We start from the raw sequence: 14,304 nt of genomic DNA, 5'->3' as shown, positions 1-14,304 counted from the left end.
GAAATAGGAGGAGGCAGAGGAAGAGGAGGAAGAGGAGGAGGAGGGGTGGCAGCGGCAAAGGAGTGGTGGTGGTGTTCTTTCAGAATTGAGCTTCCTGTGACATCTCTCTCTCTCTCTCTCTTTTTTTTTCCAGTTCCTCTTCTCTCCTGGCTATATGGGTAAGTCCTGCAACATGGAAATATTTCTAGTCAGAAACAGCCCATCAGTAGGCCTCTGTATGGTCAGGGGCGGTTCTGTTTGGAAAGCAGAAGGATGCTCCTGGCATTATTGCTCCTTTGGGCTTGAAGGGAATAGCATTCCTATGAGCACCTGCCTCTGAGTCAGTGGTGAGTAACCCCTCTGCAGGATGTCAGGCCTACAACCCTGAATACAGACACAGGGGCCTCTCTGCAGCTCCTCTTCAGTTCCTCTGCAGCCCAAGACCTTTGGCCCCTGTCACCCTACCCAGTCATAACCCTGAGTGAGGCCAGCTGCTTACTGAGTGACCCCATGGGTGTCTTTTTTTTTTCCCCTCACAGAGATCCACACTGACTTTGTAGGGGAGCTAACAAGGGAAAACAGTACATATAGCAGGATAGCAGGAAGTCATCTCACTGACACATTCCCCCGTGGAGACTGGGGCTGGCCACCCTGTGTTCAGTTCCTGCTTGAATGTGTGCATGTGTGTGTGAGAGAGAGGGAGAGAGTGGCGCGTGGTGGCAGGGGTGGGGGGAGGTCTGTCTCTAGCTGTGAGATCTGACTTCAAAGCATAAGGGAAGTATGAAGATGGAAGGGACGTCAAAACACTATGGAGAGGGGACAGCTTTGGTGGAAAGCTGCATAGCATCATTGCTATGATGTGGACAGTTAAAGAATCAGACAAGGGTCCAGGCCTCTGATGGTTTCTTTAGCTGGAGGAGCCCCTGACTGGCCACACGATCAAGGCACACTGTGGCTTGCTTTCTATGATCTCTGTTGCTTACTTTTTAAGCAGAGCTGGAGTGGGAGAAATGTCCAATTCCCAGTGCTTCAGCTAGCGTAGAGTAACCGCCACCAAAACAGCTGTTAACATGGCTAAAGCATGTTCCTGTTAACTGCTTGAGTCAAGTTAAAGGCCTGGCAGGGATACATTCTGGCTGCTTAGCAGGGAGGGAAATTTCAGAGGTAGCCACCACAGATGGTAGCAGATGTCGTGAAACTCAGAGCGGAAGCCATCAGGGACTCCACCATCTTAGAGCGAAGCAAAAATGCCAAGAACTGCTCAGCTAAGCCAGCCACCAATTATATACCCCAAGAACTCTAGGAAGCCAGGGAGGGTACAGAAGTTAGTTGAAGGCTTTCATTTTCTTTATGCACAAATCTGCCAGCCCATGGCTCCTCAAAGGTCCAGTATGTCAGCTGTGTGAGGATGTATGCGTGTAATTTACACTGACAGCATTGGCTGCTTAGAGTGATTCCTACCATGGTGGCAGGAACCAGGAGTGACTCTCGAAGCTGACCTCTCAGTTCTTTTCCCAGTGCCGAGTAGTGGGACCCTATAGAGGCTGGAGTCACAAGCTTGGGGCAGAATAAACAGCTCTACCATCACCCACTGCTTGATGCTGCCAGTTACTTAGCCACTGAGAATCCCAGTTTCCTCATCGCTGAAAGAGAGAATAACAGCCCTTGTTTTATTGAGCATTGGGATGGCCACAGTTGACACTGTATAGAAAACCCTTGTACAGTGCACAGAACACAGTTAAGTATTTAAACAGTGTTAGGCAGCATCCACATCCCAGTTTCTGGAACTGTAGGTTAGGACCCTGTCTTAGTCAGGGTTTCTATTGCTGTGAAGAGACACCATGACCCAACTCTTACAAAGTAAGCAACTCTTACAAAGGAAAACATTTAATTGGAGATGGTTTATTATCATCATGGTGAGAAACATGGCAGTGTGTACACAGATATGATGCTAGAGGAGCCAAAGTTCTACACCTGGATCTGCAGGCAGCAGGAAAAGGGAGAGACACTGGGCCTGGCTTGAGCATTTAAAACCTCAAAGTCCACCCCCAGTGACACACTTCTCCAACAAGGCCACATATCCTAATAGTACCACTCCCTGGTGACTAGGCATTCAAATTTATGGGCCTATGGGGCCATTCCTGTACAAACCATCACAGACCCCAATGGAGTCATGTGACTGAATGTGGGAGTTCACAGAAATTTGTAACACTAAAAGGTTCCTGAATGCTAAGCAACCCAAAATACTTCAAAATAAACTCTGTAAGGAATCTGGGGTGTCCTGGCAGTGCCCTCCCATGTTGCATCTCAGGGTTTCACTGCAGCTTTGGTTCTGAACATTCAACACTTCCACTTTTCACTATGCTTTCCACTGCCAGAAACACCCCTGTCCAGATTCAAGACATTTGTATGTTGTGAAGCACAGTGTGTATACTGTATACAGTTTCCTTCTACAGAAGCATAATGGTTCCATTATGAAAACAGATGCTGTTTTTTCCTTACTGTCATTCCTCAACATCGATCAAAGTCTTTTGGTTGTATTGTGATAGAATGTTTGGTTTTAAAAACCATGTTTTGAGTTGCTGATTATATAGTCTCATAAAACATCATTAAATGAATCTTGGCTTGAGATTAGGACAGAATTTCCAACAATTTCTGAAGTGGCCTTAAATATACTTCTACCATGTTGTACCAGCATTGGCGATTATAGAATCAAAATATCGATCAACTCTGGAAAATGCTGAAGATGCTCTACATCCTGCCATATCAAGTACTCAGCCAAGATTTTATCTGTATGTAAAAATAAGCACATTCATCTCATTAGTATGCAAATTTGCTTTAGTCCTTAGTAAGTGGTAAAATTAAATGTATTGAAAAATTGTCTTAAAATACATTTTGGGGGGGGTTGGGGAGATGGCTCAGTGAGTGAAGTGCTTGCTGTACAAGCATGAGGACCTGAGTTTGGGATCCCAGTACCCATGTAAGAGCTGGGCGTGGCAATGGTTGCCTGTAACCCCAACAATGAGGGTGGGGTAGGAGTGGCAGTGGTAGAGATAGAGGGATCCCTGGAGCTGATTTGGCCAGCCAGCCTAGCCAATCAGTGAGCTCTACATTCAGTGAGAGATCATGTTTCAAGCAACGGAGGAAAGATGCCCAAGGCCAATCTCTGGCTCTGAATGAACATGCACCCTTTGCATACAAGTGCATAGAATACACACACACACACACACACACACACACACACACACACACACACACTGGGGGGGGAGAATAAAATAACTATGATTTACTATCAGTAAATTGGATTTGTATATCTAACTTATATACCTATACATCCAGGCATCACATAACAATTTTTTTTTCAGACAAAAAGGAATTGCTAGTGAAAGAAAAGTAAGAAACTCTGATCTATACCCTATCTATTTGGTATTGCCATGGTCACTGTGCATCCCACAATCTTCCACCTACATTACGGTTACATGAAAGTGACTGCATGGGGAGAGGGTTTTGCAGATATTCTTCCACCTGTGATTGCAAACTCAGAGGCTATTATAAAAGGCTGTTAGACTCTATTGTTTCCTCAGGTGTGACTGTGAACATTCTTAGATGCCCAAGACAGTGTTTCTTTTACATACAAGTACATGTGTGTGATGGCTAGCTTTTATCGTCAACTCAACACACCCTAGACTCACCTGGGAAGAGAGGCTCAGTGAGGGTTTGTCTGCACTGGGCTATCTTGTGGGCACATCTGTAGAGAATTTTCTAAAGTTAACTGATGGAAGCCTCAGATCACTGTGGTATCACCATTCCCAAAGCAGGGGGTTCTGAACTTCATAAGAGTGGAGAAACTGAGCTGGGCACAAGTAGGGAAGCTGATGAGTGTTGTAGAATATTTGAACACTGTGTGAAGATGTATGTATTGCTGCAATGGGTGTTTTAAAGAGCTGAATGGCCAATAGCTAGGCAGGAGAGGATAGGTGGGATTTCTGGGGAGAAAGAGAAAGAGGAGGAAGAATCTAGGCAAGTGGATCTTGCCAGCAGACTCGAGCAAGTAGGATGTGGCGTACTCAGGAAAGGTAAAAGCCATGTAGCAGAATGTAGATTAATTGAAGAAAGTTAATTTGAGTTATAAGAATTAGTTGGATGGAGACCAGCTTAGTTTACAAGAGCTAGTTCCAGGACAGCCTCCAAAGCCACAGAGAAACCCCATCTTGAACCCCCCCAAAAGAACTAGTTGGAAACAATCCTAAGCTAAAGGCCAAGATTTCATAATTAATAAGAAGTCTCCATGCCATGTCTTGGGGGCTGGCGATCCAAAGATAGTTCAAAAGAAAGCTTTCTACAGATGAGTATGCGTGCACTCATTGTTCTTTGCTTGTGACTGTGGATGGGATGTGATTAGTTGAAGTTCCTGACTTGACTTCCCCACAATGATGGACAATAATCTAGAATTGTAGACCAAAACAAACCCATTTCTTCGCTGCATTGCTTTTTGCTGGAAGTATTTTATTAAATTCACAGAAATGAAACCTGGATATGTTGACACCAGAAAATAGTGCTTTATTCTTTAGCACGTTCATTATTAGCTAGAAATCAATGACTTAAACCTTTTTCCCCACTTATTTTTTTCTAGGAAATATAGACTAAGAATATGTTGGGCTACACACACAACTAAACATCTTTATAGCATTGTTTTCTATTCCCTATATTTATATCTTTAGATACCAATGGCAACAGTGACAAAATAACAGTTGTGCCTCTGATTTCCGGGGACACAGTGCTGTCCAGGACAGAGAATGGACTGATCTCTCAGAGCTTTAGAGTCACCCAGCAATTCTAGTGATACTGTTTGTATAGGATTCAGGATGGGTGACCAGTGGAGAAAATTGCCTGGAAATAGTGAGTTAAGGGGGCAAGATGGTGGAAAGGCCAAGGCAACATTCTAAACCCCTCCTTCCCAGGTCATGACCTTGGAAGAAGCTCCTATATCTGAGCTCTAGCCATAAACAGGACAGGGGTAATGAAACCCACATCACCAGTCCAGCTGAGTTCACGCACTATCAAAGTGGTGCCTTGTCAACATCAATGCCCCTGCAACAAGAAACCCCCAGAGTAGACTACTCAAGGTAGAGGGATCTGCTCACACTGGGCCTTCCTGACAGTGTGCACACCTCAACTAGCATCACCCACATCATTCCTGCCCTCCTGTCTTCTTCATTTGGACTTGGCTTCCTCGACCATCACTTCCTCTATCCACAACACCAAGATGTATGTCCTAGTATTCCAATTACTGACTGAAAAGCAACCCCCTTCCCTTGGGCTCAAGAAACAGGTCACACATCACACATCACCATGTTTATTGCCTGGTTTTGGTGTCAACATGACACAAACTAGAGTCATCAGAGAGGAAGGAGCCCCAGTGAAGGAAATGCCTCCATGAGATCCAGCTGTAAGACATTTTCTCCATTAGTGATCAATGCGGGAGGGCCCAGCACATGGTGAATGTTGCAAATCCTGGGCTGTTGGTCCTGGGTTCTATAAGAAAACAGTCTGAGCAAACTATGGGAACCAAGCCAGTAAGCAGCTTCCCTTCATGGCCTCTGCATCAGCTCCTGCCTCCGGCATCCTGCCCTGCTTGAGTTCCTGTCCTGACTTCCTTCAGTGATGGACTATAATCTGGGAGTGTAAGCCTTTCCTCCCCAACTTGCTCTTTGGCCATGGTGTTTCATTGTAGCAATAGAAACCCTAACTAAGACACCAACTTTCTACAGAAGACATGAAGACTAGTTTTAAAGTTGACTACAGGGGGTAGATAAATAGGTAAGATATAGAATGTTTTGAGGAATGAACCCATTCTGTATAATGCTACAAGAATACATGTCCTCATGTATTTGTCTAAAGCCATAGAATGAAAGCAAGAACATGAATGGAGACTCTGGGTGATAATGATGTAACGATGTTGGTTCATCAGCTGTTAACAAGGGTACCACTCCGAGGTTTAGAGGGTTGGTTCAGTGGTTTAGGGCACTTGTTGCTCTTGCAGAGGACTTGGGTTTGATTCCCAACACCCACGTTAGCTTACAGCCATCTGTAACTCCAGTTCCAGGGAATCAGACATGCCTTTTTGACCTGTGTGTGCACCAGGCACACATGTGGTGTACATACATATGCAGGCAAACACTCATACATAATAAAAATAAAAGGTACCACCTTGTGGGAGATGTTGATACTGGGTAGCAAGGGTGTGTATATAGGGGCAGGATATTCAAGAGAAATCTTTATACATCATTCTCAGTTTTGCTCTAAATCTAAAGCTGCTTTTAAAAAGTCTATTAATTTTATATACACATATGTGTGTACACATGCTCTTTCTCTTTCTCTTACACACACACACACACACACACACACACACACCACAGACTCACACACTAATGAGATGGGTTCTGACAATTGTGAAAATTTAAGAAATCTAGTACTTTTATTTAACACCAAAGCAAACATCAAGTGTTTAAAAAATAATGGCACCTGCTTTGAATTCATTGGTGACACCACCATAGGGGAGATCTACAGAGAAATTACAATTTTAGGCAGATACAAAACTATGTAGCATCCCACAAGAGGGGGATTCTGCAACAGAGGCTACAGTCAGCGTTCCTGACTTTATAGTCAGGGTTACTGCCACTGCCCGAGCCTATCTTAAACACAGAGCACATTTAGTTGAAATGTTTCTTTTAGGACAAACACAATAGACATGCTTTAAATATATGAGAAGGGCGACATGTAAACCACCCTTACACAAGGTGTTATATCACTTCTGGCCTCATTAAGCAGAGAATTGAATCCACGGCAGGCAATTGAATTTTTGCTTTATTTCTAATGAGTTACCCAGGTCCTGTTAATGACACATTTTTTAAAGCTCTTTATTTTTGATACAAACAGGCCAATCTAATTGTTTTCTGTGATTTGTCTTTTTAGAACCCTTAAAAGTTACCTGCTAACTTTGAACCATCTCTCCAAATAAGCCAGTATTCATTCCCCTGCCCAAGGTCAAAATTAAGGAAACATGCAAAATAGGCTGTTTAACCACACACATCCTTATCAATAAGCATATCTGTTTTTCCAATGTCAGATCCGGATTTTACAACAACAACAACAAAAAACCCCACTATACAGTCCTATCCAACACAAAATAATTTGGCATTTAAAATTCAACCCCAAAGAACCAAACTAATTACTTGCTTGGGGGAAACTAGCTCCCTCACCACATTCCAACCTGTAATTACACCTGCTGTTGGAAAATCAGCAAGACAGTAAGTACACACAGAGGGCAATACTTAAATAAAAACAAGACTGACAGGGTGTTCACGTGAATGAAGGCCGATTGACAGGATAAGAACACCTGAAAACCACTAAGCCATGAGCCAGGTACTTGGGATGGGGAGTGGTGTGTTCTCAGTCCAAAAGTCATCGAGAGTACTTCCAGTTACACTTCATTGTGAGTGGTTGCTTTTTTTTTTTTTTTTTTGGTGGGGGGGGGTGGTTGTTCCAGCTTAATCATATACAAAATATGAGCTGAGAAAAAAATCAAAACCCACAGACAACAGTATTAACATTTGCTATCCTTAATATCTTAAAGTTCTGTTATGTTCTCAATAATCACTATTCTGGTGATCAATCATGATAATGTCACCAAAGATCCCAAGTCCAGCATCTAGAATCCCTTACCAGTGTCCCTAAATGAGCAGGTACTTTCCTACTCTTCCACAACTGGTTTTCAGCACAAGAAATACATGAGATGTTTACTACCAACGTAAAGTGCAAAATAAGACTGGCTGACTCAGTTGTGAATCAATTCCAATCCCAAGGTATGTCACAGTTGTACCTCTCTCTCTAATTTCTTCAGTGTGTACACTGCATGTTCAAGACAGCAAAAGACGGGTATAGCCCTTAAGAGAATCATGAACTGTAGAATCAAAGTCTCCTAGACCTATACAATCTTCTTAAAAAAATAAAAAGTTTCATGAGCTCTCTATAGACTGAAAAACAAGGACGCCATATGGGCTGAGCACACCCAGGTAAAGAAGGTGATTCCACACTTAATGGGAGTCAATGGAAAATCCCGGTTCTTTAGAAGGAATTCATGATGATTTGGGTGTCCCTCCCAACTCCATTAGTGCAGGACGGTGCCAGTTTCTAACAGATTCTGTCCAAAGTTCATATTGAAGAGCATGGAGTGTCCCGTCTCTAACTTCCTTCCCTACTCTCTCGTCAGGGAGAAGAAACACGGATCACAGGTTTGAGAAGTGTCAATCAACAGAACCTCGCTAGCCTGTGCAGGGGTAGGGTGTGTGCTGGCATGAGAACAGGCCTGCTCTTCCTGAGTTCTCCTGGAGCCCTAACTAAGCCTCTAAGGCTGCATTTATACCCAATCTGTAAACTACCGGCCTCACTCACAGCCACCCCAGGCCCTGGCATGCTCTAAGACACTTGGAAATATTCATAATTGACAATGGGAGACCAGCCGGGCCCAGCTTGCTTCAAGGTGCAGGCAGACAGAGTCTGGTGCCTCCAGGTAAGGGAGCAGGCAGTGAAAATACAGGAATAAAGGAAGATGGTGGTTCTCGGACTAGAAACCTCCACCTGTTCCCTGTGTGGGGACACAGGCATGGATAGGAGTAGGGCTGGGAACTCCCCCATCCCTGATTTCCAAATACTCAGCATTTCATGGTGTTTATTATTTTTCAAAAGCTTGCCTCTGGAATTGGTTAGGGTAATGGCTAAATAGTGTGTGAATTTACTAAAATTGCTGAATTATTAATTTAAAAGTTAGGAGTGTGGGGGGGGGAAAGGCTGGAGTTGTGTGAGTCCCACTCATATACGCTGGACTTGTCTATACTGCTGAATAATCTTACTCCTACCTCTGCCACCCCAAGAATGTCCCTAAGAACAGCCATTTACTTAGATATTTGAGAGTGTCTTCTGGAAGAAAGTAAACATTTAACAGCATCTTTACACTTCAGAAGGTGTGGTGGGAGGACCAGGGACTGGCTGGCAGCATCCAATATAACCTTCTCTCTCCTCTTTGTGGTGCACACAGAAAACCAGTTTCATCAGTAAACAGCAGCTCTTGCACATTTTCTGCTCACTGGCAGTACGTTTATCCTGTAACTCAGAACTTGACTTACTATGTGCCTTCAAGACAGATGTCGGCAACTGAGCTTCAGCACTGGACTTAATTCCTTTTATTCTCGCTGCCCTTCATGTCCCTAAGTAGACCCTCCCGACACTAATCTAGCCACTATCCAACTAGACCAAAAGTTCACATCCCTCTTAGGCCTCCAGGTCCTTCCTCGCACACATATGTTTTATGAAGTTTGATTTTGTTGTCTTCAAGAAAAATGAAACCTGGCGACACGAGCATCACTTGTTTTTGTTTCCTGAACAAGTTTTGCAACCTGATCTCCGAAGACCTGAGAGTAAAGTGAATCACATAAAGTGCATCCCACCCTCTAAGGGGATTTATCACAGTTAACAATTGCCAGAGCATAAGCCTCCCCTGGGATGCTCAAAGCACCCCACGGCATTATCAAAGCTACAGGCTGACAAAAGCATGGCTGTAAGCTCCAAGGGCAGGGCACTGCTAACCAGGTAAGATGAAATCAGGTGTGTGGTTCCCTGGGCATAAGAAGAGGAGAGCCCATTTGTAAATCCTAGTGTCTACTGTGTAAAGTGCAGCGCTACTGGTTAGGCAGACTTTTGCCAGATAAGCAGCTATAAGATTTCCATGTTACAAGGACATACACAATTGACTAATGTGAACACTGGGTACGTAATAGGACACAGAGTCACCCGTGGACAAGTGGGATAGGTCACAGAGAGACTGAATGAGCTTCAGTAGACCACCCAAGAGCTCAACACTGCCAATAACTTGTGTTTGCTCACTTCCCCGAATCCTGCCATATCCTTGCTGTTTGTGGGGCTCAGAGAGAACACAGCTGTTTGCAATCATGAAGCTCAATGTGACAGAGATTCATGGGAAAGAGAGAGAGGCCCTTTTCCTCTGGGTCACTCTTATGCCAAGTGCTCAATGAGCAGGGCTTTACCATGCCGAGCTCGCCAGGTGGGCTGGAGATCTGCTCTGATTAAGGCAGTGAGCAATGTTGGGGAGAACTCTGGGACAGTTTCACGTTAACCACGTACAGGGACTATGTTGGCAACAGCTACTGGGTTAGGAGACTCTAATTATTTACACCACACAGCTTCAGTCCTTCTCGCCATCTTTGGCACAGCCGTTCATTCAGAAATTTGGTAGTATGCACAGAGTTTTCTTCAAAATAAAATCTTGAGAGAATGTGAAGGCAAGAACCAGTGGCTCATCTTGGGATTATTATCCTTTCTATGGCACACAAAATATGGTCCCAGTTTTTACAAAATATTGCAAGAAGAGTCACAGCAAAGAACGTGCCAAGAATGTGGAAGCGACTCTTCATCATGGGTGAGACAAACTTGGCCAGGGTGGACACGCACACCAGGATGACAGTCATGAAGGCCAGAACCACGTTGATGCACTTCCCCAGCAGCACCTTGGCGTTCACGGCATCTGTCTGCAGGGTCTGCTGCTCCTGTTGATGCAACTCCAGCTTAGAGATGCGTGTCTGGCAAGATTCCAAGGCTTCCTGTGGGCAAGAGGAGAACACGGATCAAATGCCGCTGGAATCACAGGCCTTGTGGGAACACATACCCAGATGTACTGGAAGGTCCAGCTTAAAACACCTAGTACCTAGGCAGTTGCAAGTCTCAAAACTGATGGCGAGAGACAAAGGTACAAGGCAGGAATCCCAAGACTCATTTTACCCTGTCATAGGTAGTGTACACATGTGTATGCAACCATAAAACAGCATAAGCGAGCAGCTTGGTGATCTGCTTTTGTTTATTTGTTTGGTTTGCTTTTTTGGTGACAAGGTCTCTTGGGATGTGGCCTAACCTGGCTTTAAACTTCTAATTCTCCTGCTTCAACCTTCCCAAGTGCTGGGATCTGAGACCAGAGTCACATACTATCTATCAAACCTGACCATAACTATTCCACTACATTTATATAGGAGATAAAGCGACACAAAGTGCTGGCACCTGTTGGCACTGTCAGGAACAAAGTGAGAAGGGGTGAAGCTACATCTGAACACCACTAGCACTCTTATGACAAAAGCCCCAGAGCACCCCTTGACATGTCTCTTGTCCAACCATCAGCTGGCTCCACCAGTGCAGCACCCATTATCTATCTTAATCCATTTTTCTCTCATACAGTCCCCACTCCACTTGAGGTCACCAGGACCTCTTGCTTGCCGTGATTTGACATGAATTGCATACCCATATGCTCCACAAACCACATTCCCTGTGACAGGCCGTGTGACCTTTGAGAGATGCATGTCTCTGACGCTTCTTTTTTGCTTGGCCTGTGCACGGCCATCTTCTCCTACCTTCACACAGTGCTCTGGCCAAACTGATTTCTTCCAGGTTCTGAAAATACAGCGTATACCACTGGAAACCTTTAAGCACCTCCTCTCTTCACCTGTGGATCTGCTGTGTATCTCGGAGGTCTCATCTTCAGGGACATTTCCAGAGAGATGCCCTCCCTGACCCAGCAAGTCTCAAGCCAGCCTTCCTGAACAGTTGGGAGGCATGCAAGTTGCATGCAGACGGGGACTAGGCCCACCTTGCCTTCACTGTCCACTCTGAATACAGCAGCGCTGCATGCAGCAGGTGCCACATACAGGCTGAAGAGGCTGGCTGCCAGTAACAGGGTGTCAGTCTCCAGAGGAAAGCCCGGGCCCCTTGGGAACAAAGAACCTCACTAGAGTCAGTTGGGTGTGCCTGCTCCTCCACCAGCATTGTTGCAACCATTTGTCAATGTGCTTGTGCAGCTGGGTACGGTCACCTTTCCGGGCTCTAAGCAAATTTAATGGCTCCAACATTGATTTGCTTTTCTCCCGCTGAATATACTCTCTGGGCCAAAGAACAGGGTTCTCTGTTACTATAGCAACTTTCATTATACTAGGCTCCCGACCAAAGAATAAAACTTTTTCAGATCTTCACATTTAAGCGGTGCTGGCTGTCGGCACTAACAGGCATGTGCTGGAGGGTGGGCTTGCTTTCAGCTTCGGGGTCCAGGATTTTTCCCATTTTAGGCATGGCATGAAAAGGGTGACAGACCAAGACAGAGGGTTGTCATTTTTTGGCCCTTTCTCTCTGTTTAGGGTAGAGAAGTACATATCTCCTCAGACTAATCTTTTTTTTTATTTGTGTTTTTTTATTTTTGATTTTGATTTTTAGATTTTATTAATTTTTTTACACTTTTTTTTACTAATTTAAGTTTTACATTCCAATCCCAGTTCCCCCTCCCCCTCTTCTCCTGCTTCCCCTACTCTCCTCCCACCTCCCATCTCCTTAGACTAATCTTAAAAGTCACCTTAGAACTGCTACCAATTTCTTACTAAAAGAAAAATCCAAGAGAATTAGGCAGTAAATTTCAAGGCAGTTTGCCCATGGCAGTAAGAGATATTAAGCTCCATGATAGCTAGAACGTCTTTGGTCTAGTATTTACCTTGTTTTGGATGAAGACAGAGGAAGGGATTATCTTCAGTAGTTTAAATTGGATATTCAGGATTTTAAAGGGGGTGGTGGGGTCAATCACTTAAAAGAATAGCAAAACTTGTGGAGGTCTGAGGGCACTCACCACATGCACCATCGTAGCCAGTTCCCGCTGGAAGCCCACTTACGAGAACCGAGGACATAAGCAACAAAGAGGAAATTGGAGAGGTTCGATAGCTGAGAGCCTTAAGGAAAGTTGCTACTCAACAGTAAGATAAAAAGGGAATAGCAGCACTAACTTCTTGGCTGTTTATTACGTGCCTGGCGAAGACTCTGGGACAATAAATATCAGATCCTATTTGATCTTCTGGACTTTTTGAAGACAAGGAATCGGAGGCACGGCGCACTGACTTGGCCAGGCTCATGCCGAGACTGAGTAGTAGGGCCTGCTTTGAGCCTCTGTGACCCTTGTCATTTATCAAGCTGTCCTTTCTAGTTCTGACTAGAGATGGAGCTGGAAAATGTTGAAATGAACGCTTCTGAAGTTAGCGCTTGCTCTGTGGAGCCCCGCCCTGGATCTGACCTCCTCACTGCCGGAATAAGCTTCTTAAAAAAGTGAGAACAATGCCAACCTAAACCAGCCCCTAAATGAGGAGATGGCACATTTAGACACCACCCAGTGATGTCCCAGACCTGCTCTAAAGTAGGATGGCCTCAGGGCTGGTGAGGTGGCTCAGTGGGTAAGAGCACTTGCTGCCGATTCTGAACTTTATTCCTGAGACCCACAGGTAGAAAGAAGAATGGACTTGTGCAGTTGTCCTGTAACCATCATATGTGTGCCGTGGCACACACACGCGCGCGCGCGCGCGCGCACACACACACACACACAGATAGAATAAATGTAGTAAAAAATGTTTTAAATAGAGTTCTTAATAGGTAATAGTTCCCCAGGCCAGTCAGTGGGGACACTGAGGCTCTTCATTCAGAATAGCCTATGTAGTCTCCCAGTATCCTCTGCTTTCTGGGGACAATGTTTCTTGTCAGTGCTGGAGCCCTGCTTCCCAGAGCTGTCTGAGTAGATCTCTGGGATCAGCAAAACCAGCCTCCATCAGAGCAGAATAAAAAGCATGCGGCCAACAATAGCACACACACTAGGGAAAGCCGCCATCTTTTATGTTCCAGCCTTCTCCCTTGTGAAGTGGGATTCAGAGGGCGGATGGCCTTCCTCATGTTCCCACACAGACTACAGAGAAAATCTGAAAAATGAGACTCAAAATTACCCTTCCTGGCTGTTCTTATGATTTCTTTAACAAGGTGATCAAGAAGCCAGGGTTGTTTCATGGCAGCCTGGGGGCTTCAGGAGGAAGCTAGCTTTTGTCTGTGTCATAATCTATGTGGATCTGCTCATTCCTTCCTGCCAACCTTCTGAGTCCTGCCTGTCCCTTTCAGTCCAACCTTCTTTACTCCTAAGGGACAACTTGCAAGGCCTTGTTCAGGTCACTTCACCTCTTTGTGCCTCCGTCTCCAGATCTGAGAAATGGGGCCAACAATAGGAGCAACCTCCAAGGGCTATTGAGTAAATAGGAGAAAAAGAGACCTGTACAGTGCTTTGGTAGAGGCTGGCAGTCAGATGCTCAACGTTCTTACACATACAACGTAATTGCTTTTGTTGATGAAGAGACTCAAGGCTTGCTCACAATCACAGTGGGTAAATAACAGACCTGGGACTCAAACCCAGTG

At 44.8% G+C, this 14,304-nt stretch overlaps 1 protein-coding gene across 1 annotated transcript in view; it reads right to left on the bottom strand.

Moving 5' to 3' along the window:
- Positions 1-6,434: 6,434 nt before the first annotated feature.
- The window catches only part of Tmcc3 (transmembrane and coiled-coil domain family 3), a 71,674-nt gene continuing 63,804 nt past the window's right edge, over positions 6,435-14,304 (bottom strand). Inside the window, exon 4 of the mRNA XM_027392653.1 lies at positions 6,435-10,655. Coding sequence (XP_027248454.1) covers positions 10,353-10,655 — 303 coding nt within the window. The 3' untranslated portion in view covers positions 6,435-10,352. The remainder of the gene's footprint in view (positions 10,656-14,304) is intronic.

Source organism: Cricetulus griseus (genome assembly GCF_003668045.3).
Source record: "Cricetulus griseus strain 17A/GY chromosome 1 unlocalized genomic scaffold, alternate assembly CriGri-PICRH-1.0 chr1_0, whole genome shotgun sequence".
Taxonomy (NCBI): domain Eukaryota; kingdom Metazoa; phylum Chordata; class Mammalia; order Rodentia; family Cricetidae; genus Cricetulus; species Cricetulus griseus.
The sequence above is the reverse complement of the archived record's forward strand: the minus strand, read 5'-3'. Positions and strand labels throughout refer to the sequence as shown.